The sequence below is a fragment of the Myotis daubentonii genome, chromosome 16 (assembly GCF_963259705.1).
Source record: "Myotis daubentonii chromosome 16, mMyoDau2.1, whole genome shotgun sequence".
In the NCBI taxonomy this organism is placed as follows: Eukaryota; Metazoa; Chordata; class Mammalia; order Chiroptera; family Vespertilionidae; genus Myotis; species Myotis daubentonii.
In genome coordinates this window covers 25927288-25953357 of record NC_081855.1, presented here as the reverse complement: position 1 = coordinate 25953357, position 26070 = coordinate 25927288, and the positions used below count along the sequence as shown (strand labels likewise).

General features: G+C 51.4%; 2 protein-coding genes across 16 annotated transcripts in view; one reads left to right on the top strand and one right to left on the bottom strand.

Annotated features, from left to right (window-relative positions):
• LOC132218339 (galectin-9-like) overlaps window positions 1-26070 on the top strand; it is a 67160-nt gene that overhangs the window by 19229 nt on the left and 21861 nt on the right. For 4 of the 15 annotated variants that reach the window (XM_059669471.1, XM_059669465.1, XM_059669458.1 and 1 more), the window contains exons 1-6: window positions 12241-12366; window positions 15908-15999; window positions 19467-19668; window positions 20448-20558; window positions 21576-21671; window positions 25174-25209. In XM_059669471.1, the coding sequence (XP_059525454.1) occupies window positions 12328-12366; window positions 15908-15999; window positions 19467-19668; window positions 20448-20558; window positions 21576-21671; window positions 25174-25209 (576 nt within the window). In that variant the 5' untranslated portion in view covers window positions 12241-12327. Of the gene's footprint in view, window positions 1-12051; window positions 12367-15907; window positions 16000-19466; window positions 19669-20447; window positions 20559-21575; window positions 21672-25173; window positions 25210-25784; window positions 25818-26070 lie in introns of those variants that run through there. The other 11 variants (XM_059669464.1, XM_059669463.1, XM_059669467.1 and 8 more) reach the window with 10 other exon arrangements.
• Window positions 1644-4010, bottom strand: LOC132218341 (nitric oxide synthase, inducible-like). The gene is made up of 3 exons (XM_059669473.1): window positions 3934-4010; window positions 2821-3015; window positions 1644-2225 (listed from the first exon to the last, which is right to left on the bottom strand). The coding sequence occupies exons 1-3, from the start codon at window positions 4006-4008 to the stop codon at window positions 2106-2108; spliced, it is 390 nt and encodes a 129-aa protein (XP_059525456.1). The 5' UTR covers window positions 4009-4010; the 3' UTR covers window positions 1644-2105.

Genomic DNA, 26070 nt, shown 5'->3' with positions numbered 1-26070 from the left:
AGGGCGTCCTGGCCAAGGAGACAGCATAGGGTCGCTTTGATGAGGACGGGGGTGCAGATCCATTTCTGCCTTCAGTGGGTCCCCCAAAATCCCACAAGGTGCAGGAGAGAGCATCCAGCTTTATGGACAGGATCTCTGACAGGAAGCCTGATAACAGAGGTGAAACAGGAAACAGCCCCAAGCCCCTGAGGTGGGCCAAGGGCTGGGCCAGAGCCTGGAGGACCAGAGCCTGGAGGGCCAGAGCCTGGAGGACCAGAGCCTGGAGGGCCAGAGCCTGGAGGACCAGAGCCTGGAGGACCAGAGCCTGGAGGGCCAGGACAGGGCCAGGAAGGCTGATGGCAGGGCCGGCTCATCAGAGCCCCGTGTCCCAGTGGGAGGGGGTGGCAGCTGGAGTCAGGAGGAGCTGACGCAGATGAAAGGCTTGTGTGTGTTGTTCCACTGTGGGCCCGGCACCAGGGGTTAGTGTGGTGGGAACGTGGCTCAGTGTGTGGGGTTCTGCCAGTCCCTGGGCCAGTGCCGAGGGACCCAGGTCCGTGCCCACGTCCTGCTAATCTCATGAACAATCCAGGGCCTCAGGAACCAGGGTGCTGGCTCCAAGTGTAGTCCTGGAAGCAGCAGTATCTACAGCACCTGGGAGCTGTTACAGTGCGGGCTCTGGGGCCAACCACAGACCTGAATCAGGGTCTCCACTGGAAGGAGATCCCAGGAGGTTGCCTGTACGAAAGCATGAGAGTCACCGGTCCAGGTGGCCGTGTTCTTGACCACCTGAGGGACCCTGTAGGTTGGCATGTCCCCTTCTCCCGCCCCCATCACCCCATCTGAGTGGGGAGGCCAGGGAGCCAATGAATCAGAGGCCAAACCCAAGCTGGGAGCCAGATTTTGCCAGTCCCCACTGAGCCCTGGCTGAGTGCCTTCCTGCTTCCCCCTGAGAGCAGGAAACATGGCTCAGTCCCTTCCGCAGCCTTCCCTGGGAACATGTGTGTCCTTCACTCACCGCCATGCCCTTGACCCTTAGCCCCACCTCACGGGCTTTGTCATCCAGGTGCCCAATCGTCATTGCCCAAAATCTCATGAAGCTGGAGGCCCCAGAGCAAAACACAGAGACTGATAGACAGGCTGTGCTCAGGTCTCCGCTAAACAGCTGGCATCCCCCCACCCATCGCCCACGGGGGATGCCTCCTGTGTGGGGCTCAGCTGAGGCCCGTGCTCCCTCCCTCCATCCCGGCTTGTCAGAGGTGCACGTGTGCTGCCCTCTATGCACTTCAGGTCATTCTGGCACATCCCTTTGGGGGGGGGGGGGGGTTGTCCAGGCTACTGCACCCAATAGTCTCCAAGTCTATATAACTTAGGGATGTTCCCTTTATAAAATACACACACACAATGTGATTAAAATAAAATGCATTTCGCCCTGACCAGTTTGGCTCAGTGGATAGAATGTCAGCATTCGGACTAAAGGGTCCCGGGTTCAATTCCGGTCAAGGGCATGTACTTTGGTTGTGGGCACATCCCCAGTAGTGGGTGTGCAGGAGGCAGCTGATCAATGTTTCTCTCTCACTGATGTTTCTAACTCTCTATCCCTCTCCCTTCCTCTCTGTAAAAAATCAATAAAATATATTTTTTAAAAAATAAAATAAAATGCATTTCATATAAATATCTCCATCAGGGAGTCATACATGGAAGGCCTTAACAGCCTCAGGAGCTGACTAGGGTTTGCTTTTTAAATACAAGGGCATAAATAACTGTACATGGGGAGAAGGGCCAGGCTAAACACAGAGAGGCCCGTCGTCGCCCCCTGGTAGTCCCTCCTAGAGGTGCAATCAGAAGAAGGATCCATCCTCACCCACTGGCCAGGCCTCACATTGCAGATCTACTCTCCAAGGGACCAGGGCCAACCCAGTTCTCCATTATTCGCAGAAGGATGGGCTCCAAGGAGACAAGAGGTTCCACTCAGTGCAGGCTGCTACTCGGTAGCAAGTCAAGTAAAGGGGAAGGGGATGGGGAAATAAGACGGGAGACTTGGGGATATAATTTCCCACCATCTCCCCAGACCCTGTGACGTCAGATAATGGAGAATTGGCTCCATCCCGCATTCTGCGGCAGCGCCTTTAACGTCTCCTGTGGGCTGTTGGAGCTCTGGGATCGCTAGGCTGTCCCGCTGCCCCATCCTTCTTCATCTTGTAGGGAAACACAGCACTGAAGATGTCTTCATGGTAGCGCTTCTGGCTCTTTAAGGGACAAGGATCACCGGGTCAGTCCTGCTGGTCCAGCCACCTCTCGTTCATCAGGTCCAGGCTAGAATGAGCTCCTGGGGCTCCCCAGCTTCCCCGTCCCTCCTACACTCATGAGCCATTTCTCTTCCCAATCGTCACGCTTGGGTCATGCTTGAACCTCACTTATAATTTCTCTCCCGTCCTCTGCCGGCTCAGGGGGGACCTCCTGACCATCTTTCCAGGCTTTATGGTGGACAGAACAGCTGGCCTAGTGCTCTTCCCACAGGAAGCTTCCAGAAATGTGGGCTGTGATATATACACGTGTGGTGAATGCTACGTACTTTCTCTACGTTTAGAAGCAGCGTCACTCTGCACAGGAGCCTGTTAGAGGCTCTGAACGTCTTATGGTAAAGCAGCGTGTCAGCCTTTGTTTACTGAGCAACCAGACCTGGCTGCACAGTCAGGCTTCTGACAGCCCCTCCAGCTCTGGCCTCCACCACCTCTAGGATTCCTTAGATGTCCACCTCTGTGCTGAGCCTGACTCCCCTGGTCCTGGCTCCCTGGCCCAGGCCCCTGACCTGTATCCCTGGCCTGCACCCGGCTGCCATACCTTCAGCTGGAAGAAATAGTCCTCGACCTGCTCCTCACTCAGGCTCAGTCTGGCAGCCACCAGCTGCTTCAGGGTGTGGGCCACATCGCGGGCCATGCGCACGTCCCCACAGACATAGAGGTGGCCTTGCTCCTGGTGGAGCACGTGGAGCACCTGGTCGGCCAGCTGCTGCTGAAGGATATCTTGAACGTAGACCTGAAAGCAGAGGAGATGGTGAGCCCAGGTCCCTGCTGCTGGGTGGGGAGGGCAGCCAAGCGTGCAGTCAAGCCTGCTGGCCATCGGGAGGCGGCGAGGGGGTGCCATGGGCTGCATGCTGAGCATCCTCCCAGGCGGGACTGTGCACAGGGACCAGGCTCAGCGTGAGTAGGTACACTGGCACCCTGCCCAGCCCAGGGCTGGGCTGGACCTGGAGAGATGAATGGTGGCCACAGCCCTGCCCTTGAGGAATTAGTGGTCCAGTGGGTTCCTCATGAACTCTGCTTTCACCATGCTTCAAGGAGGTATCAATCAAGCCACTTTCCCTGCCCAGGGCTCTGAGGCCCACCTGCCTACACCCCAGAAAAGGGATTCTCTCAGTCAGACTGTCTGTGGTCTCTCCACTGTAATGCAGAGCATGGCACACAGTCCTGGCTCCCTAGTGACATAGACGTCCAGAAGTCAATCCAGGCTGCCAGTGATGGGGCAGGAGCACTGACTCTGGGAAGATCCCTCATAGGACAAGTTCATTAGGGAGGAACCAAGAGTCTGTCTCAACTGCCCAGGCATAAGGGGTCATGGTGGGCGTAGTGGCCGTCCTCCAGCCTGGCTGTGGTTGTGCATGGAGCCGGCTTGAACCACCTCTTCTCAGGTAGTTGTGTATCTGGGAGAGGACCGTTAGCTGGCTGTGCCCCAAGGATTAAGCCACCATGTGGCCCTGACTTAGTCCTGAAGGTCTCAGGGCCTGTCTCTTCTCCTGGAAGAGTGAATGGAAGAGCTTCCCAGCATCGCTCTGACAGTAACTGCCTACATTCTAGAGCTCAGAGATGTGAGGGGCGTGTGTGTGGGGAGCCAGGGCACCCACCATAGTCTGTGCTTTTAATGCTCCTCCCACTGCACAGGCAGTTGCCCCATTACTTTGGGCTGGCCAGGCAGGCGAGAATAGGCTGTGTGCAGCTCATGCAGCACCCCCTTCCGGGCCATCTCCAACATCTCCTCCCAATAGAAGTGGGCCTCATCCAGGTCATGTGGCCTCTCTGGAGCTCTGCAAGACCCAGCAGGCTGCAGTTACAAGGGTGGCCACCAGAGGGTGGGCTTCAAGGCCTGACAAGCTGGCCACCCAACTTGAATTCTCATTTCATCCCTGCAAGTGTCCTATCTAGCACTTTGCCCACCTCACACATGAGGAAGCTGACTCATGCCTTCCCTCCTTCAACACTTTGAAGTACCAGGTGCTGTCCAGGATGCTAAGACTACCCGCCTGGAAAGACAATATTTCCTGTCCTGGAAGAACTCAGGCCAGTGAGTAGTATTGATCCAACTTGTATGCTGAGAACTTTACTGTCAGCAACTTTGGGGCAGGAGACAAATTATTATTATAATCTCATTTGGAATCATACAAACCTGGATTCAAATCTTGACTGGATGCTATGACTGGGTGTTTGTTTCAGAGTTGTGGGATCTTGTCCCCATACATAACCTCTGTGAAACGAGAATAGCATCATGTTGTGAGAATTAAGTGAGAAAATGTGAGCCAAGTTAGTGAGGCACAGCCACAGGATAATGGCTATGGGGGTGTCTGGAATCATGATAATTAGCAATAATGATGATGTAATAATGACATCCAGTGCCTTTCACAAAGACTTGGACCTAGAAAGTTGCAGGTGAGTTAATGCATTCTCTTATTTATTTATTAATTCAACCACCCATCTGTCACTATGCCCATTTATCCATTCATCCATACCATCTATCCCCCCCAACACTTGCCAAGGCCCAGGCTTGTCCCAGGTTTTCAAAATACAAAGACAAGACACAGTGGCACCCTTTTTCTAGCTAATTTCTGAGGACATGCACTTTGGTTGCATCCTGCACACACTCAGAAAGATCCAGCTTACTCAACGCAATTGTGCCGAGAAATGGGATGGGACAGGAAGCCTGACTTCCCACCTGACTTTGGCAAGTCTCGCTTTGGACAGCTGGGTGGATCCCACTTGGAGGTGAAAGGCCAGCTCTGAGCTCTGGCTTCCCCCAACTCTAGACCTGCCACTGCCCCACCCAGCAGGCAGCCCTGAACTTCACCTGGCACAGGGTCTCTAGCCTCTGCTTCACCACCCTCCAAAGAGCATCCATGGTGACTCAATCCTATAAACTAACTATGCACCAGAATCCAGTCCCTCTCACCCAGGCCTGATACCCACAGGTGGATTACAGGCTCACAGTGACTAAGTCCACCAAAGACTGGGGTACGCCCAGAGGCCACTTATTCATTTAGAGAAAAGCCCAGGACTGCAGTCCCCTGGGGTCCTATACTGGGAGGTGCTAGGAGAGCCGCCAATCACCCTGAGTGACGTGGTGAGTCTCACAGAGTCCCCGGGGACCAGTAGATGTGGGTTCAAACTCTGGCTCCCCACTTCCTAGCTGGGTGACTGAACTCTGTTAGCCTGTCTCTGTGAAATGGATGTGATAAGACTGTTAGGGTCACCAAAGGAGGAACGCACGAGGCCAAAGGGGTAAAGAATTATGAATTTATCAGGTCATCTGGATACCAGATGGGCTGAGCCCCAAAATGGCACCAGCACCCAGTGACGGGCATCAGCGGTTTTTAAAGGACTTTTGGCGGGCTTTTTCTGGGCGGAGAATTCTCTGTGCAGGTCCGGATTCTGGGAAGTCCGGAGGGGAGAGATAATGGTCTCAGCAAGTGGACTGTAGTCTAGGCCAGTGGGATGTCCATTGTGAAGGTGCCTAAAGGTCACTTCCCAGGGGAGGGGTATCAATTCAATTGTTTGATCCCACCTAACGAAGACAACTTGTCTTGCTGGGTTTGTATGAGGAGGGCAGCGCAAGGAACCAGTGGGGCTGTTTCAAATGCCTGCCCGGACATGGTGCAAAACTATGTCTTGTCTCCTACAGGAATGTTTGTGGTATTAACTAGCTGTTAGACTTTAACTGTCTGCCAGGAAATGGGGGAGAGCTATGCCTTTGTCTTTTCCAGGAAGGGAGGCCTGGGTGGATTTGAGCACAAAATAAAGGGTTATAAAATAAAAGAAATGGCGTTAATATCTAAACTATAGCTTTGATAGGAAAAACTTCCTAATTCTTACATCTCTATCCCCTCATCCCCGAGTGTCGGGCTCTCTCACATTCTCCAGGACATTGGGGTCCAATGCCAGCCTTTGCTCCTCTGACCCCGGCTTTCTGACTTTGGCTACTCTCTTTAGGGGGACACATTCCTGACGGTGTCATTATCACTGAGGAAGCCAAGGCCAGGGAGCTAGTCCTATGGCTGGGAGGCCCGAGATGGTAGATTTCACTTGTTCACCTCTCCTCCTGCCTGTCACCCTGTGCTGTGCTCTCCACATGGATGGAGAGCCTCCCCTTTGCACAGGCAGGGGGTGCCCTGGGGCCTCCCAGGGGCAGTGTCCTCTCCCCGGTGAGGACTTTCTGGAGCCATAAAACCCCTTGGAAAATTCAGCCTGGTACCTTGCTTAGCCACAGCCATGCCAGGTGAGCAAGGAAGGCCCAGGAACCTCGATATATTTGGGGACCTTTGAGAATTCACCCAAATCTGTAGGTATCTCAGGTGAAGTCTGATGGCGTGTCATTGGTTGGGCTTCCTGGCCTCAAGAATCTCCTGAACAGCCCAGTCTGAGATTCAGCAGAGATTCAACAGATGAGGAACACAAAGAGTTAAAGGAGAGCTCATAACCATTTCTTCTGTCTGTTCACAGAACATGGCTGTAGCAGAGATTGACCTCCTACAGGCGGGGAGGGAGCCCTTTTGCCACTGAGTCTAGTTGCTGCCTATAATGCCCTATAGGTCTGTGGTGATCTCCATGTTTCTGAGTCAGACTCCTGAAGCATTTCCATTACTTTCATATGTGAAAGGGAAGGAGGGGGGTGTATAGCTCGGATGCCCCAGAGCAGGAGCTTCAGACAGCACTTCCTTGAGAGCCTCTACAGCTTGTTTCCTTGCAGGGCTCCATTGGATTGGAGCGGGTTGGTCTGACTTGAATAGGGCGTATAGAGGGTGGGCCAGCGGTTCTCAGCCTGTGGGTCGCGACCCCATTGGAAAACACACATATATATATAACTACATATTGTTTTGTGATTAATCACTATGCTTTAATTCTGTTTAATTTGTAACAATGAAATTGGGGTCACCACAACATTAGTAACTGTAATAAAGGGTCGTGTTATTAGGAAGGTTGAGAACCACTGGGCTGGTTATCAATGAAAAGTGTGGAACCCAATTTCTACAATATCCAGTCAACCCCAGGAATCCTCCAAGCTGCTTTCTTGTTTTTGGAAGAGGGAAAGATAGGGTTCCTCTAAGTCTTTCAGGGTGAATCAGTAGCCCATCTTTAGATATGAGATGGCCAAAGCATTTTACTTGAGGTAAGCAAAATTGAGTCTTATCCTTCGAGACCTTATGTCCTTTTATAGCTAGCTGCTGCAGTAGGTAAGTTGTGTCCTTTGGAGAGTCTAGTGATGTCCTAGAACAGGAGTCATCTACATGCTGGATTAGAGTGGAAACTCTAGGAAATTTAGATCAGCTTTTAATATCTGGGAGATATAGGTGGGACTTTCTGTATCTCCCTGGGGCATTAGAGTCCAAATAAACTGTTGATCTTCCGAGGTGAGGTGCCAGCCTAAGACATGACTTCCCACCATAAACTGATTTTTAATTTAAAAATGTTAACTTCAGACCATTCTTTGTGGTTACTTTAGGTCTCTGAGTTTGCTAGGCTGCCATGCAGGCCCGTCCTTGAGCTAGTCAGGTTAGCATGTGGTCCCTTTCGATTCATACTCTCAATATTTGAAATTCAATAGAATCAGTATCTAGATGGTTATTATTATTATTATTTGTTAATCTTCAACTGGGGATATTTTTCCATTGATTTTTAGAGAGACTGGAAGGGAAGGGGAGAGACAGAGAAAGAGACACATTGATGTGAGAGAGACACATTGATTGGTTGCCTCCCGCATGTGTGCCCACCAGGCCAGGCATCAAGCCAGCAACTGAGGTGTGTGCCCATGACCAGAATCAAACCCGGGACCCCTCAGTCCCAGGGCTGATGCTCTGTCTGCTGAGCCAAACTGGCTAGGGCTAGATGGTTTTTTAATGTATTCTTTGAAAATTGTTTCATGTGAAATAAATGTTAATGAATTACAAAATTTTTTTCCCTTTTTTAAGGAGTAATTCCATTCTATGTCTATACATTTTGTTATTCCATTCATCTATCAATGGACACTTGGGTTGCTTTCATCTCTTGGCTATTATGAATAAAACTACTGTAAACATGGGTGTACAAATCTCTCTTCAAGTCCCTGCTTTCAATTCTTTAGAGTATATATCCAGAAACAGAATTGCTGGATCATAGAGTGATTCTATGTTTAGTTTTTTGAAGGAACTGCCATGCTGTTTTATTGGATAATTTCAACCTAATGGCTAGAAAGGCCGGGGGCACTCACCTGGCCCCATCCTACCTGCGCTGAGCCCCCCAGACTGTTCCCTAATCAGAGCCAATGTGGTGACAAAACCTCCCTTGTGGTTTTTATTGTGATTGCAAGATGCACCTCAGTAGCAATCATCAGGGCACCTTGAAGGCACAGGTTTATTACTGACAAGTCCTGGAGGCCACACAGCAAGGTAGAGAGAGAGAGAGAGAGAGAGAGAGAGAGAGAGAGAGAGAGAGAACAGGGACTAAGGTTCTGCCTTTATTGGGGTCCAAGGCAGGCTGGTTAGGTGGGAATTAGGGTGCAGGAAGGTAAAAGTGGGGTCATTCATAAGGTCAGTTATCTAGGGTACCCAAAGCTTTCTACAAGGGGAACTTAATGGGTGGGGGGAGTCTGGGTGCTTGTCAAACTGTTTAGGTAGAAGCTGTGACATGGCTGGCAACATGTTTATAGGACATGGATTATCTTTGAAAATCAAAAAAGCTAACACCAGGCCCTTACACTGCGTTGTTCATAGCAGCCCCTCCCCATTTCACACGCCCACTAACAGTGCACAAGCACTGTTGCTCTGCGTCCTCTCCAACATTTGTCATTTTCTGCTCTTTTTATAGTGGCCACCTAATGTGTGTAAAGTGGCAGACCCACATTCTGAAGAGCTCTCTAGGTCTACAGAGCAGAGGACAAAGACAGAGCCTTGACCAAGGTCTGGATTTTGGATAACAGAGCTCTGAGAAGGAACTTTGCCTGGGGCCGCCCCTTGCCTCCTTAAGACTGGAGCTGGGTGCTGGGAAATGGGTCCTGGGGACTGCAAGGTGACCAGGTGGAGCTGCTGAGGTCAACCATGCCCTGGCACTTCCTCTGGAGGGTGCCTCCCTCCTGTCTTAATGAGGCTGACAATGCCCCCCCTCCCCCTCCCACACACACACAGAGTGGGAGCAGAGGGCCTGCAGCTCTCCTTTTTGGGTTGGACTCACTGTGACTCACCTCCAAAGCACCAGGTGGGGCCTATGATTGTTTGCTAGAATCTAGGTGTCCCTGAGTCTCCCTGGGACACTCTGGGCTCCGGGAACTTGGGGGTTTCCCCCCAGTGCTTTATTGAGATAGCGTTTACGCAGAGTAACATGCACAGATCCTAGTTTGCTGGATGAGTTTTTACACAGGTGAAACAGCTGTGTGACCACCACCGAGATCAAGTTCCAGAACACTTCCATGGGGACCGAAAAAGGCCCCTCTTTTTCTTTGCTGTGGCCTTCCACGTTTATGAGAAACACCTGGAAATTAACCCCCAAGATGCTTGGCTCCTCTGTTCAACCTGTGGGACAAGATAAGCTACTCTCAAGCTCCATTCTTGCATCCTCCTCCTACCTGCTGTTTCCACAATTCAGGGATAATTCACAAGGAGTCTCTAGTTCAGCCATGGGCAAACTACGGCCTGCAGGCTGGATCCAGCCATTTGAAATGAATAAAACTAAAAATAAAAGACCAGTACCCTTTTATGTAATGATGTTTACTTTGAATTTATATTAGTTCACACAAACACTCCATCCATGCTTTTGTTCCTGCCCTCCGGTCCAGTTTAAGAACCCACTGTGGCCTTCGATTCAAAAAGTTTGCCCACCCCTGCTCTAGTTAGTAGAAAGCTCTCAACCCTCCTCCCCTATCAGAGAAGCCTCTTTTGAACTCTATAGCATTTGCTCTAAGCATGATAAGTCACCTCCTTGGGACAACTGACGGACTGTCCCCTGGAAAACAAGCTGACTTTTTAAGACCACCCCCCTGGTATCTGCTCAACTTCAACACAATCTACCCTCCACTCCCCCCCCCCCCAGCCCCCGCTTGTTGCTTAGCAACTGCAATTTCTTGCTCTTTAAAAGCAGAATACACTCTTTGTTCCCTGCCCTGTATTGACTAGCAATACCTGGCCCTCTCCTCCCTTGGAAAGTGAAATAAATGTCCTCACTGCATCTGTTCCCTTAGTTGTGAATTCTTTCATAGCCCGCATCCTCAGCCAAACCTAACAATTGTCAGCTCCCAGATGACTCCCTAATGCCCTCCCAGGTTCATTGTCCAATCTGAGGTCACCGAGGTTTCCTGTGTCACAGCTCCTATTGGTTGTTGGGGCCATTCCATGGTACGAGCACCATCACTTGCTCCTTCTTTCTCCTGCTGGTGCACACTTGTGTGGTTTTCAGTTTGGAGCTATGGGAGTGAGGCTGTCGTGAATGTCTGTGTTCATCTCTCTTGAATTGTTTTCCAAAGTTGTGTTATTTCACACTCCAATCTGCAAGGAATGAGAGTTCCACTGGGTCCATGTCCCCATCAGTGATGACAGTGACCCTGGTGTCCCTGCTGCTGGAGAGGATAGCAAAGAATTTCCCTTCCTTGCCCTCCTTTCTGCTCCAACTGTGCTGTCTGCACCTTCAACTGGTTAAATTCTAGTTGACTCAGGGATGCAATGGGGATGGAGGGTGGGCCAATGGGACAGGTGACCTCAGTTTATAGGAGCATCTCAAAGAAGTCAGTCTTTGCAAATTCTAGTGCATCTAGACAAGGCTCAAGAAGGAAAAGAGGTACCAATCTGTGTGTGAACTTGGGCACCTTCCACCAACATGGCACCTATCTGACCTTTAACTGTTCATTCAGGCTTGTCTGAGACTCATTGGTTTTCTCTCTAGCACATTGCAGGGACCTGCTTGACTTCAGGTAAGTTCATTGTCCCCTCTGCTCTTCTTTCCAATCTACTCTTTGGACCCAGCCTATCTTGCTAGTCTCTGTTTAATCATTTCCCTTAACTAGGCGCTGAAGCCAGTTAAAGGCAGTTCATTTAATGTTACCCTGACCTCCACTTCATTTGGAATAGACTTCTCTCTGTTTGTTTTTTATATCCTCACACGAGGATTTTTTTTTCATTGATTTTCAGACAGAGTGAAAGGAAACGATGGGGTGTGAGAGAGAGAATTCAATAGGTTGCCTCCGGCACACACCCCCAAATGGGGCTGGGGATTGAACCTGCACTGGAGGTACCTGCCCTTGACTGGGAATGGAACCTGTGACCCTTGGCTCCGTGAGCTGACGCTCTAACCACTGAGAAAAAACCGGCCAGGGCTCCTCTCCATATTCTAAAGCACAGAAAGAAAAGAGAGAAAGGAGAGAGGGAAGAGAGAAGAAAGATGTAAATTCACTGAGAGGGAACTCAGAAGCTCCCTGGGTACCACTATAATGGATATCATAACATCCATGATGAGGTTTTCTATTTGTAAAACACCTTTTTCGACATGGCGATGTATTTATAAGAGGAATAGAATTTTAAAGGAGAGAAATATCTTTTTGTGAATCACAATGTCCTCACTGAGGTCAGGCTGCCACTAGTGAGCCCTGTGACCTTGGACATGTCTCTGAGCCTCAGTTTCTCTGTGTGGAAAGTGAGTATAACCAGACCTTCCAGCTCCACCACCACCGCTCCCTGTGGCCCTGTCAAGTAGCCCATTGTTTTCTGGACATTGTGACTGAGCATGCTCAGGAGACACAGCCATACACCCAGGGGCAGCAGCCTCTGAAACTCGCTGTCATGTCAGTGGCCAGACTCTGAGAACCTGCACACGAACCGAACCCGATACAGAGAGGAAGGAAAAGTCATTGGAGTGTCTGCTTACCTGTCTCTGAGCCCCATCCTGGCCCCTTCTCCCCCAGCACTTTCCCTTTCTCTTTCTCTAAATGCATGTCCTCTTGCTCCTGGCTCCTCCCATTGAATAACTGCCAAATAGCTTTGTTTTGTTTCATAGTAAAGTCCTTCCCAGTGAAGAGAACTTCCTGGTTGGTGTGAGGAGCAGCCGGGACCACAGAGGTGGTGGAGAGATGGCCCCCATCTGCGACCAGCTTTCCTTCGTGAACCCAGTGAGTTCCCAGGCAGTGGGCACAGGCGACCCTGCAGGGCTGAGCTGGCTGCCTTGCCAGGGAAGCCCCTCTGGGTCTCTGAGGAAACCAGGCAGGGGTGGCAGGGGGTGTGTGTGGGCAGACATGCCCGATGGGGCAATTCTGACACAACCTCTGCCCCAGGCTGGTCTCACCTGCCTCTCAGGACCAAGGGATGATAATCACCCGCATTGGGGCATTGCACAGATGGGATGGAGCTCCCTCTGGGCGTCCATCCTGTCCTGGGTGCTGAGGGGGGAAGGGCACTGGTCAGCCCTGGGAGGGTGGGGCTTTGTTGGAATTAAAGGGGAAGTCAGTAGGGCTTCCCGGGGAGCCCAACAGCCCGGCTTTGGCATTGACTTAGGAGATGGCCTCCTTGGGTTCAGCTGTTTCCTAGCTCGGTGACCTCAGGAGAGGTGCTTTTTCCTCTCTTGGCCTCCGTTTCTACATCGGTAAAATTGGGGTAATCCTTGACCTGTCCCCCAGGATTGGGGTAAGGATGCAGGTAGCATGTCTAGGGTGTTTGAACAGTGCCTGGCATGCGGTGGGGGCCTTTGAAGTGTCGGGCATGATTAGGAGTCTGGGGGCAGCAGGGAAGACCTCCTGAGGGGGTGTCTGCTCCCTGGGGGGTGAGTTATCAGGGGCAGGTCCAGGGTGTGCAGAGGGGCCCTCTGGGGAGTGAGAGAGGAGGGGCTGCCCTGCAGTGTGGGATGCAAAGGGCTGCCTTCTCATCTTTTGGCCACATGTGTGGGCCCTGTCTGGGTGGCTGTGTTTAACCCTCTGAGGTTTATTATCCCCACGCCATCCATGGGAAACTGAGGCTCAGAGGCATCGAGGCCACTTCCCAGACGTCCCAGATGGTCGAGGAGGAGGGTGCCTTGATTTACCCCAGAAGGGGCGGTGCCCACAGGGAGAGCAGTAATGGGGAAGGCAGGCAGGCGCAGCCCCAGGCCCAGGAGGTCACTGTGCCCTGGACCGGCCTGTGGAAGCCCCTCCCAGCCTCTGCAAACAGGGCCCGGAGGAGGAGTGAGAGAGCGCTTCCTGGATGGGGCTTACTGGATGGGGTGTGGGTAGGTGGGTGGCCTCAGGGTGACAGCGTGTCCCCTTAGGCTGATTGTAAAATGGGAGATCCCAGCCTCCTTCCAGGCACTGCCATTTTCTCATCTTGGTGGCTGGTTTTTAGTTTTCAGACCTTGGATTCAAATGCCAGCTGTTTCAAATTAGAATGAAAACCCTGCTTGGGCAGCAGAGAGTTCAAACTGGGCCTGGAGTACAAACAGGAAGGGGATGGGTGTAGCCTCCAGAGGCGGGAGGAGAGCCCTTCCAGCCCACTCAGTCACCCTCTCCCGGGTGACCAGTGATTTCCATCCATCAGCATGCACCTCCCTCTTCCTCCAACCTGTGCCAGGAAGCGCCCCCCGCCTGGCTGTTCTGAGGACCAGCTGAACACCAGGAGGGTCTGCTTGGGGGGCCTCAGCCCCATTCCTTGCCAAGCCCCGCCGGCCTCATCTGTCCCAGTCTCCTCAGAGGCCAGGGTGGACGCTGGAACCACACACAGGACAGGACGCTGTTTGGTGGGGGAAGCCCTCAGGGAACCAGGAGCCAGGGGTTCTGTGCTTCATCGTGAGAAGCAGCCTGTGTGGGGCTTCACAGCATGGATGCTGGGACCCACACCCCACCCTATTACTGACCAGCTGGGTGGCTTTGGGCAAGTTACCAGACCTTCTGTGCTCAGTTTCCTCATCTGTAGCGGTGGCCCTGATAATGGCCAGGGCTGTTGCCAGGATAACTAGGAACAGCCAGGGAAATGGGCCCAGAAGCACCTCAGAACCTTTGGGGCAGCAGCCTCTTTGCCTGAAAGGCTCCCACTGGCCCTGGAGTGAGCCCCCTGTGCCAGCTGTGGCCGGGTGCCCGCTGGGGACACTGGGCCCCCAGAGAGGAAGAGGGGGAAAGAGTCCTCAGCCTCCAGGCCTGGCCGGGAGCTGAGAGCAAGCTCTGACCCACAGAGGGGTTAATCCACCTAAATTAATTAATTGGTCCAGGTTAGAGCTGAGAGGACACTGTCCCTTTGGATGAGAGAGATGGTGTCTACTTTGTCATGGTCTCTGCCACTCCCTATTGCCCCTACCTGACAATCTCCCTCCTACACATCAGCTGCCTGGCTCCTATAAGCATTTCAGTTTTGTGGGGAGCTGGCTTAAAGGAGAAGTTAGAGAAGACGTTAACTACTAGAGAAATGTGAAGATTGACTAGGAGCTGGAAGTTATCTCCTAGGTTCGTGGTCGGCCATCTACGGCTTTCGAGCCACATGCGGCTCTTAGCCCCTTGAGTGTGGCTCTTCCACAAAATACCACGTGGGGGCGCACGTACAGGGTGATTGAAACTTAGTGGCCCATGCCCAGAAGTCGGTTTTCGGCCTGGGGGCGTCTATTTTGAAGACGTACTGTTGATATTTGGCTCTGTTGACTAATGAGTTTGCCGACCACTGTACTAGGATAATGCAGGTTAAGAGCACATTAGATAAAAGGCATCCTGGAGGTTAGCTTAAAAGTCATGAAGAAACCAATTTGGAATTTTGCTTAGAGATACCAAGAGGGACGGGTGCGATAGAGACACCTACTATGTGCCAATCTCTTCCTCAGACTTTTTCTCACTAAATCATTGATCTTACACAGAAGGTAGGAGGTATCCCTATGTTACAGAAGAGGAAACTGAGGCAAAAGAGGTGACATGAGCTTCCTGAGGTCACCCAGGAAATGAGCAGCAGAATTAGGCTCCAAATCTAGATAATGCCTGGCTCTAAAACGATGCAAGCCTAACCATAACCATTGTCCTTCCAAGTGGCCCAGGAAGGGCGTTGGACAAAAGGGGCTCTATGGGGCCGAGGAGGAGTGCAGACACCTCACTGGGGCCTCGGAGGTGGCCAGGGCTTGGGGAGGGTCTGGGGAGCAGGAGCAGGAGAGGATACAGAGCATCCAGGTGCTACCTGAGGTGGCTGGGAGGGCAAAGGTCATGGTCACACTGTTCTGTGGTGGGGTGGGCAGGAGGATGCCCCTTCTTGGCCTTCTCAGGGGGCAGAAGGTTCATCCTTTAGAATAGGCTGCTGGCCTCTTTGGTCCCTTGGGTTTCTGAGTTTTCAACCAGGGCCCTGGGTCCTTGGCTAAGAGCCTGGTCCAGCAGCCCCTCTCTCTACCCTGGTTCCTTCCCCTCTCAGGGCCATGTTCATGCTACTTCCTCCTCTTGAAAGCTGCTACTTCCCCTTAAGAGAGGTCAGCTCTGGGTTACATTGTTTCAGAGCCTGGTTGGTCTCCTTATCAGTCTCAGAATGAACGTGTAACTCCCCGGATCCAAGTCGGCTTCCTCACAGGTGGGAAGTTCCATGAGACGGAGACTCCATATGCCCAATTTACAGCTGAATCCAGCCCCTGGGACATTGTCTGACACACCAGGCCGGCCACTACCAAGTGCCAGGGGGAACGGACAGAAGGAGCAGGGCCACTAACTGACTGCCTTCTCCCTGCAGGTCGTCCCCTTCTCTAGGGCTACACCAGGGGGCCTCCAGTATGGACATCAGGTCACTGTCAAAGGGATGTTTCTTCCGTCCTGTGGAAGCAGGTACCTGGAAGTGTTGTTTCTCTCCAGCCTTGACCCTTAGCAAACCATGTCAACTGTCTGCTCAGGGTGGTTCACCTGACACTCTCCAAGCCGCCTGTGCCTGGCTCAGGGGATGCTGGATGTGTAGGGCCTGGCCACTGCCAACACTGCATGGTACCCCTGCCGTCTGCCAGTAGAATCTGGACACCATGAACGTAGATTCCCCATAGACACAGGGAGCTCATAGTCTAAGGCCAGCCCCGGGGCAGATCATGGGCTAGGATCTAATTTTGCACAGGAAGACTCAGAGATGCCTCCTTTATTTCCCATAACGGCCTTCATTCATTTCGAAGCCCTCATTTGACGGATGTGGAAATCTTTTCTTATCTATATATTTTTTAATTTAAAATCTTTATTGTTTACAGTATTACACATGTCTCCTTTCCCCCCCAATGACCTCTCCCTAGCCGTCCCCAACCCCCTGCACATGCCCTCACCCCCCTACTGTCTGTGTCCATTGGTTATGCTTATATGCACACATACAATTCCTTTGGTTGATCTCTTATGCCCCTCCCACTTCCTCCCATGTGTTCCCTCTGAGGTTTGATGGTCTGTTTGATGCTTCTATGTCTCTGGATCTATTTTTGTTCATCAATTTATGTTGTCCATTATATTCCACAAATGAATGAAATCATGTGATATTTATCTTTCTCCGACTGGCTTTTTGCTTAGCATAATGTTCTCCAGGTCCATCCATGCTGTTGCCAATGGTAAGAGTTCTTTATTTTTACAGCAGCGTAGTATTCCATTGTGTAGATGTACACCGTTTTCTAATCCACTCATCTGCTAACAGGCACTTAGGCTGTTTCCAAGTCTTAACTATTGTAAATTGTGCTGCTATGAACATAGAGGTGCATATATCCTTTCTGATTGGTGTTTCTAGTTTCTTGGGATATATTCCTAGAAGTGGGATTACTGGGTCAAATGGGAGTTCCATTTTTAATGTTTTGAGGAATGTCCATACTGTTCTCCACAGTGGCTGCACCAGTTGGCATTCCCACCAGCAGGGCACAAGGGTTCCTTTTTCTCCACAACCTCACCAGCACTTGTCATTTGTTGATGATAGCCATTCTGACAGGTGTGAGATGGTACCTCATTGTCGTTTTGATTTGCAATCTTCCTGATGATTAGTGACTTTGAGCATGTTTTCATATGTCTCTTAGCTTTCTGAATGTCCACTTTGTAAATGTGTCCAATTAGGTCCTTTGCCCATTTTTTGATTGGATTGTTTATCTTCCTATTGTTAGTTGTATGAGTTCCCTATAAATTTTGGAGATTAAACTCTTATCAGATATAACATTGGCAAATATGTTCTCCCATGCAGTGGGGTCTCTTGTTGTTTCTTGATGATTTCTTTTGCTGTACAGAAGCTTTTTATTTTGATGTAGTCCCATTTGTTTATTAAAATATCTTTTTGTTGAGAGTATTACAGATGTTCCTCTTTTCCCCCCTCTATTGCCACCCTCCATCCAGTTCCCACCCCGCCCAAGCCTTCACCACGCTATTGTTTATGTCCATAGTTAATGCATATATGCATATAAGGTCTTTGGCTAATCTCTTCCTGATCCTTACTGAGATTCATTAGTTCATTTCATGTTTCCATGCCTCTGATTCTATTTTATTCATCAGTTTATTTTTTTCATTAGATTTCTTGTCATTTATTTAGATTTTTAGATTCAATATTTGGTAGATATGTATTTATGGACATTTCATGTTTCATGTTAATTTTTATCTTTTTCTTCTTAAAGAATACCCTTCAACATTTCATGAAATACTGGTTTGTTGGTGATAAACTCTTTTAGCTTTGTCTTGTCTGTGAAGCTCTTATTCTGATCTTCAATTCTAAATGATAGCTTTGCTGGGTAAGGTAATCTTGGTTGTATTTAAAATGCTTAAATTTGCCATCAAATGTAATTTTTTAAAAATATATTTATTTGTATTGATTTCAGAGGGGGGAAGGGAGAGAAGGGAGAGAGAGATAGAAACATCAATGATGAGAATCATTGATCTGCTGTCTCCTGCACGCCCCCTACCCAGGACTGAGCCCACAACCCAGGCATGTGCCCTTGACTCAAATCGAAACCCAGAGCCTTCAGTCTCCAGGCCAATGCTTTATCCACTGAGCCAAACACCCTAGAGCTCGAATGTAATTTGATCTCTTCCTGTTTCAAGTTCCTTCCTGGAAAATACTAAGTCACTTCAAAATACAAACATCTCAGCACTGTTTCCCACCCAAGAGGGGACTTTCGGGAACAGGGAAGAGATTGTACAACTCCCCAGATTTTCAAGAGCCCTGGCTGCCTTCTGCTGAGGCCTAGGTGGTGTCCGGTGAGGGGCACTTGCCTGATTTGGGTGGGGCTCTGCAGGAATTGAATAGAATGTCTATCTAGGGCCACCTCTGGGCTTGGTACAGAGCCTGGCCCTGTGGGAGATGCAGAAGACACAAAAGCGGGTGGGGGGCTTCCTGAGTGCTGTGCATTAGTTGGGGACACCAGAAGGACCCCAAGACGCAGGCTATGAACCATGCTCCTGCTGACTTCAGGGAAGGCTTGGAGTAGACAGTGACTCCTTGGATTGGGACTGGTTTTAGGACATGTGCCTGGAAATGGGCAGAACAAACATGTATTGTGCCCCTTTCATGAACCTGGCTCCTGGGAAGGTTCTTTTGTTCTAATTCCTCTCCTTAGAGCCATAGCTATCCCCAAAGGAAGTTTTGAAGGTTAGGGCTTCCTTCTGAGGAAGGAAGGAAATTTACTGTTGTGGAGGATCCTGAACACCTCATTAATCATCCCCAATGGAAGGGAGTCAGACCCGCCCTGGGTGGGTGCGTTGACACCAGGGTAGTGTGTTTCAGAGTCACCCCAATAACTAACAGGGTGGGACAAACACCAACCTCCGATGAGGGACAGACACACATACCAGAAGTTCTCCTGCCTGGAGAGCCAATATTCATTCCATGCCTCCCCTGCTAGACACTGTCTTTGTAGGTAAAGTCCATCAATGTCACATGTTCTCTCCATTTGTTCTCTCCCTTCCCAACTGAGCAGCTGCGGGCTGGCCTCTAACCAGTGCCCACCGGGCATGAGAGGCTCTTGCTTCTGGGCATGTTCCTGGATTGGCATCTTCATGCAAATGTGCAGTCAGTTTCCAAGACCCATGCTTCCTGAGGCTGAGTCCCCATTGTTCTTTACCCAGTTCCTGCTTATTTCTGGAAAGTCACGCTGGAAAGGGAAAAATGCAATAATTACAAAAAAACACTAAGTGCAAATTAGGTAAACACAAAGGAAGGCAGCACAGTGGGATGGGTGCAACCTGCCACGCAGGTTGTATGCAAGTTGCCAGGCACACACGGAAGTCAGAGGCCCCAGGCCCTCCTGCGCCTACCTTTGTCAATAAAACAGAACATTTTCTCATTTCCGTCCACCTAGGTTTGCTGTGAACTTTCAGACGGGCTTCAGTGACAATGACATTGCCTTCCACTTCAACCCTCGGTTTGAAGAGGGCGGGTATGTGGTCTGTAACACCAAGCAGAAAAAATGGTCTAAGAAGGAGGAGAGGATCATGACAAATCCTTTCCAGGTGGGAATTCCTTTTGAGATCAGCTTCCTGGTGGAGAACTCTGGATTCCAGGTGAGCAGGATTCTCCTCCCTCCCGCCTCCTGCCTGTCCCCCTACCCTATCAGGCCTGGAGAAAGGCCGGTAAATCATTACCCAGGCAATGCCATTATACAGATAAGAGGAGCTTACACACCCTCACCTGCACCTACAGAGCACCTGTTGCTTCTGTTACCAGGAAATAAGAGCTGGGTAAGTCCCCACCTGCTCTTTGCCCTCGGGTTCCAGGTGACTGCCATCCTCTGCTGCAGCCTGTCCGCTCCGGGTCCTTGACAGCATTTGTTTTGGGTGATGCTGTGGCAGCCCTTCTGCAGGCCCCGGGGCGGCTCAGGGCTGCATGGTGTGGTCATTGCTCTGCAGGCAGAGCAGTGCTGCTGGGCCCGGGGAGAGGGATGGCTGTGTCTGTTCTTCTCTGTGTGAACGGGATGCTCCCAGGCCTCAGTGTGCACCCTGAGGTGCCCTCTCCTCTGCTCCCATGAGCACTTTATGCATTTAAATGCGCATATTGAAATGGCATCCCAGGTGAGCTGAGAGAGACAAACCTAGAGCAATAAGCAAGCAAGAACTCTGAAGCCAAAACTAGAGCCAAGTGGTGACTGGGTTTGGCTGCACTTTGGATCACATGTGTGTTCCTGTACCTGGAGCAGCTCTGAAGGCTGGGCCCCACCTACAGGGGATGGAGGTGAAAACCAGTCAGGTCTTAATTTGTAGAAGAAGCAGGGGTCCTAGTGGTCATGTGTGCTCCCCGCCCTGGCTTGGGACCCCTCTCCTGGACTATGTACTCCTGTTGACAGGTGAAGGTGAATGGAAAGGACTTTACGAAGTACACACACCGTGTGCCCTTCCACCGTGTGGACACCATCTCCTTCACCGGTGGTGTGGAGGTGACACAGATCAGCATCGAGGTTAGAATGTCCATCTGGCACTTGTCCCACCATCTGGGTGCAGGGGCAACACTAGCTATGCCTAGGCCTGTTGGGTGGGTCCAAATGTTCCAGCCAATCTCTCACTCAGGTGACTCTAGGGACACACCTTTGGCTCCCTCCATCCCGCTCTTCCTATGTCACCATTTCTGTCCAGAGCACCTGCCTCAGCCTGATTCCTTCCCTTCTTGCCTGTCCCTCTCTACTCACACCCTGGTTAGGAGGCCATGTGGTCCCAGAGAGAACCCAGCTTGGGAATCACACTGAATCTAGCTCAGATCCCAGCTCTGCCATTGTCATCAGCTGTGGGATCTCAGGCAAGTGAGTCTGCCTCTCCCAGCCTCAGTTTCTCATCTGTGCAAGGGCCATAGTCACAGCCTCCCCAGTAGGTATGTGTGGGCTCAATGAGGCGATACATGTCAGAGGTCACGAAATGGCCCCCATGGGCCCACACCACTGTCTACTGGACTCTCTTTGGTTTTTCCAAGGTTTGAATGTGTTGCCAACATCTACAAGGTCAGGAGCAGGTTTTCATTGTGGAGCTCAGTGCTGTTGATGACTGCACAACAGTGTGAAGGCACTGAATGCCCCTCCAGTGTACTCATGAAAATGGTGAAGGTGGTAAATTTTATGTGTATTTTACCAAAAATTTTCAAGGTCAGGTAATATCACATGGAAACCTGAATGCCTGGCTTTTTGTGAAAACTGGGAAGATTGGGGGATGCCTGGCCCACATTCCCACAGGGCCCCAGGCGCCTGGAGTGGAGATGTTATTTCCACTTCGGTATTTAAGTATGCTCCCGAGATGGGAAAGACACACAGTAGGCCCACAGAAAATATGAGCTCCTCTCTCTTTGTTCCCATCTCTTATTCTCTCCCTCTCTCCTACTCTGTCCATACCTGCCTGTCTTCCTCCCTCTTGTCTGGGCCCCTGCCTTTCCACTCTTCCTGGACTCATTAAAGCTTCTCTTCACTCCATGTCGCCTTTTGTTTTAACAGGACACCCGTGCAGTCTGTCTCCAGAAGATGATGTCTGAGGTGCAGTCCTACCCCAGTCCCTGTGGCTCACCTGAGTCCAAAGAGTGGAAACCAAAAGTGAGTTGAACATGGACACCTGGGAGCTGAGCAGTCAGCAGGAAGGACAGGGGTCTGAGAGAGGCTACTTCCATCCATCAGGCAGCCAGGGCGTCTAAGCCCCATCATGCCCACCCACGGTTCCCTATTTCCATCCACCAGGCACCCAGGCCAGGGACCTGGGAGGTGTCCTTGGCTCTCCCCTCCCTTCATTGCTGTCCCTCCAGGGCACCGTCACCTCTCCTTCCTGAAGCCACTGCCTTGGTCCAAGCCACCCTCCCCTCCCCCCTCTCTCCCCTCACACCCACCTACTGCCATAGTGACCTTCCCATAAGCAAATCCTATCTCATTCTCTTCATGCTTAAATCTCTTAAAGGCCCCGGGCTCAATAAACTCAAACTCCCCAGTTCCAGGAGCAGAATCTTCCCCAGTCTTGCCCAGCCCACCTCCCGGCCTCCCACCTCACCCATGAAGACCCTCCATCAGCCTCCACTGCTCACTCCAGGCTCCTTCTGGCTACCACGCTTTTGCATCTCCTGTCCTGGTGCCCAAAGTATCCTTGGCCACCTCACCCAGCCAGCCCCTAACTGCCCTTCAATGCCCTGCTTCAATGTGGCTCCTCAGGGGCATCTTCCCTGCCTGGCAGGTTGCTGGATGCCCCACCCAATCCCTGACCTGCCCCACTATTAACAACTCTGTGCACACCAGGCACCATGTCCTGTTGTAACTGTACTTACATGTCTGTCTCAGTCACTCCACCCCCTCTTTTCCACAAACCATAAGCTTGGAATACTGACTTGTCCCTTTCTGTATCCTCAGTAATTTACAGGGAATAGAACAGAGGCCAAACCCAAGCTAGGAGCCAGATTTTGCCAGTCCCCACTAAGCCCTGGCTGAGTGCCTTCCTGGTTCCCCCTGAGAGAAGGAAACATGGTTCACTCCCTTCAGCAGCCTTCCCCGGGGAACATGTGTGTCCTTCACTCACCGCCATGCTCTTGACCCTTAGCTCCACCTCACGGGCTTTGTCATCCCGGTGCCCAATCATTATTGCCCCAAATCTCATGAACATGAAGGCCCCAGAGCAAAATACAGAGACTGTAAGGCTGGCTGTGCTCAGGCCTCCACTAAAGAGCCAGCACTAAGATGAGAAAAGCACTCAGAGGCCCACAGAAAATATGAGCTCCTCTCTCTTTGTTGAGAACATCTCTGTTATTTTCTCCCTCTTGCCTACTCTGTCTGTCCCTGCCTGGCTGGCTTCCACCCTCTTGTCCGGGCCCCTGCCTATCCATTCTTCCTTGGCTCATTAAAGCTTCTCTTCACCCCATAGCACCTTTTGTTTTAATGGGACCCTGGTGATGTCCCTGTGGTGCAAAATGGTCAGACAGCTTGTGACCTACTAGAGCCCAAGGAGCAGAAAGCAAAAGTGAGTTAAAGGTGGAGAACCTGGGAGGCTGAGCAGTCAGCAGGAAGGACAGAAGGTCTGACAGAGAGGCTAGTTCCAGTGAGCAGGCAGCAAGGGCCTACAGGCCTCTGCATGCCCACCCAAGGTTCCCTATCTCCATCCACCAGGCACCCAGATGCCAAAACCTTTTGCAGTGAGGATTCAGGATCTGGTGAAGGGGCCACATATAAATGGATAGACTAGACAAGAAATATAAATTAGAATGCATGGTGGAACAAGGCGGAAACCTACTCTCTAGTGGAATGGTTCTCTGAATCTCCAGACCCAAAGCTTTTTACTAGAATATACTTTTGCAATTTAGCAAAGCAAACAGACAGCAATGGTAAGGTTTGATAAACAATAAAAGGATTATGTGCTTAGAGGATTGCCTTCAGCCATTCAGCCAACAGCAGGTAATAATATACTGATTCTCAGCCCTTGCTGAATATCAAAGTCCATCTGCCTTCTGATGGACTTCTGGCATTTATCTGTTAACTACTTTCAGAGCTCCAGTGACTCAATCGGTTAGCGTGCTGTACTTATATGTTAACTACTTTTTGGTCTTTGCCTCCAGCATCCAGGCCCCTGATCTGGGAGGCACCCTTCATTCTTCCCTCCCCTCCTCAATATCCTTCCAGTGCACCAATGCCTCTCCTTCCTGAAGCCATTGCCTTGGATTAGACCACCTGACTCCTCACTCCTCACCCCCTCACAGCACCCACTGCCAGAGAGACCTTTCCAAAAGCAAATCTAATGGCATCTACTGCCTCCTTACAAACCCTAAAGGCCCCGGGCTCAATAGAGCTCCAGTCCCTCAGCTGGATGTGCAGATTCCTCCCTAGTCTTGCCCAGCCCACCTGCTGGCCTCCCACCTCACCCACCAAGACCCTCCATCAGCCTCCACTGCTAACTCCAGGCTCCTTCCGGCCACCACACTTCTGCATCTGCTGTCCTGGTGCCGAAAGGACCCTTTGCCACCTCACTCCAGCCAGCCCCTAACTGCCCTTCAGTGTTCTGTTGTAATGTGGCTCCTCAGCGGCATCTTCCCTGCCTGGCAGGATGCTGGATGACCCACTGCCTCCTTGTCTCAGTGGATATTTCACAACTCTATGCACACCAGGCACCATGTCCTGTTGTAACTGTATTTACATGTCTGTCTCTGTCACTCCAACCGTCCTTCCCCGAACCTGTGAGCTTGGAATTCTGACTTGTCCCTTTGTGCATCCCCAGCACTTTGCCCAGTGCCTGGAGTGCAATAGGGACTGGGTCAATGAATGAGGGATGTGGTTTGCACAGTCAGTAGAAGCGGAGACCAGTCAGGGCAAGACCAGTCTGCTGGGTGGGGAGGGGCCTCGGGCAGGAAACGGAGCAGGGCCTGGCCCTTCCTTGGCCACTTGAGCAGTGGGGCCAAGGGCAAGGGTGTCTCCCTACCCAGCTTCCTGTGGCCCATCAACATGCATGGTGGGCCCCTGCCACCTGCCACACTGACTTTAGGATGGAGGAGCTCCAGGGAGCCTTTGCAGGGCAGCCCCACTTTGGCCCTGGCCTTGGGAGGACCGGGTATGCTGATACAACCAGACACAACTCGGTACCATTTTGTATTTGATCGCTTGCTACCGGGACAGGCTTGGGCAAGGTGCTTAACCTCTCTGAGCCTGTTCTCTCACTGAGCAAAACTGAAGCTAAAGATGCCTCCCTCATAAAGCACTGAAGCCAGAGCTTGGCACCCAGTAGGCCTCACTAAATACTAGTTTTCACCCTCCTGGTGAAATAGCACACGGCAGGTAATGGTTTTGCCTCTGGGAGCTGAGGTGAGCTGTATGTTCTATGTCAGACACATCCTTCTCGCCCTCTTGAGGAGCCGGCGGGATGTTCCCTCTCCTCCACCCGCCCCCTCCCTGTTCTTAACCATAGTTACCTGAGATGGTGGGTGAGCATCTGGGCACCATGGGCTCAGGGAGGCTTGCTTGGGAGCAGGAAGGAAGCGTGAGTCTGGGGGGCATTTCTTACCACTGTTTCAGCTGTCATCTCCTTGTCAAGTGGCACCAATATTAACCAGCATTTTTTTTTCGTCCCCTTCAGCCTCCAAGTTACTGGCAGGCCACCATGGCTCCCATTGTAAGTCTCTTGCTCTCTCTTTGGAAACCCTTCACTTTGGTCCTTCCTGTGGGTTAAAAGGAGGGGGCAGGGCCAGGCATCAGGCCTCTGCCACAGGGCGACTGGCTCAGCTGAGGCCAGACCCCTGGGCCACCCTCTGATGGTTGTGGGAAGGGAGGGTTTGGGGGAGTAGGGGTGGTTGGCTGGGCTGATGGATTCGGAAACAAGCTGAATTGTCCAAGCCCCTGCCATTCTGTGGACAGCAAGGCCCGCAATTACTTCCTCCTTCAAAGTGAAACTAGAGGAATTCCCCTGAGAAGGAATATGGGCCAAAGGCCACAAATGAAGCCACATTCCTCTCCAGAGGGAACTTTTACCCCTACCTCACCCCTTAAGAGGAGAAACACCTCTACCCTGCAATTTTCAGAGTCTGGTCTGGGCTACTGAGAGGTTCCCCACTGGCAGGGTGTATGGGAGGGTGTGTGTTAAGTGGTGCCCTCTGGTGTGGGAGGGTGTGTGTTACATGGTGCCCTCTGGTGGCAGATGTCAGTCTTCAAGCTGGCGAGAGCAGGTTTTTAACCATTTCTTTCTTCCAGATGCAAAAGATCATCCCTGGACTCAAGTGCCTTGTAAGTCTGCAAGCTCAGTCAGTGCACAACCTTGGTCCCTCCTGCTGGTACAAGTCAGCTGGGAGCCCTGGAGTTCGTGGAGCTGCCTGTGGAGGGGCTGAGGGCAGGTGGCCATGATGGGGTCTGGGAGGCAGGAAGTTGCACCAAGGCTGACAGGAGAGGGCAGGCGAATGGGAGAATCCAGGGGCGGAAGCCTCACACTGGAGCATCCCCCCTACAGTGCGTGGGGGCTTGGGGCAGGCGCAATCCCACA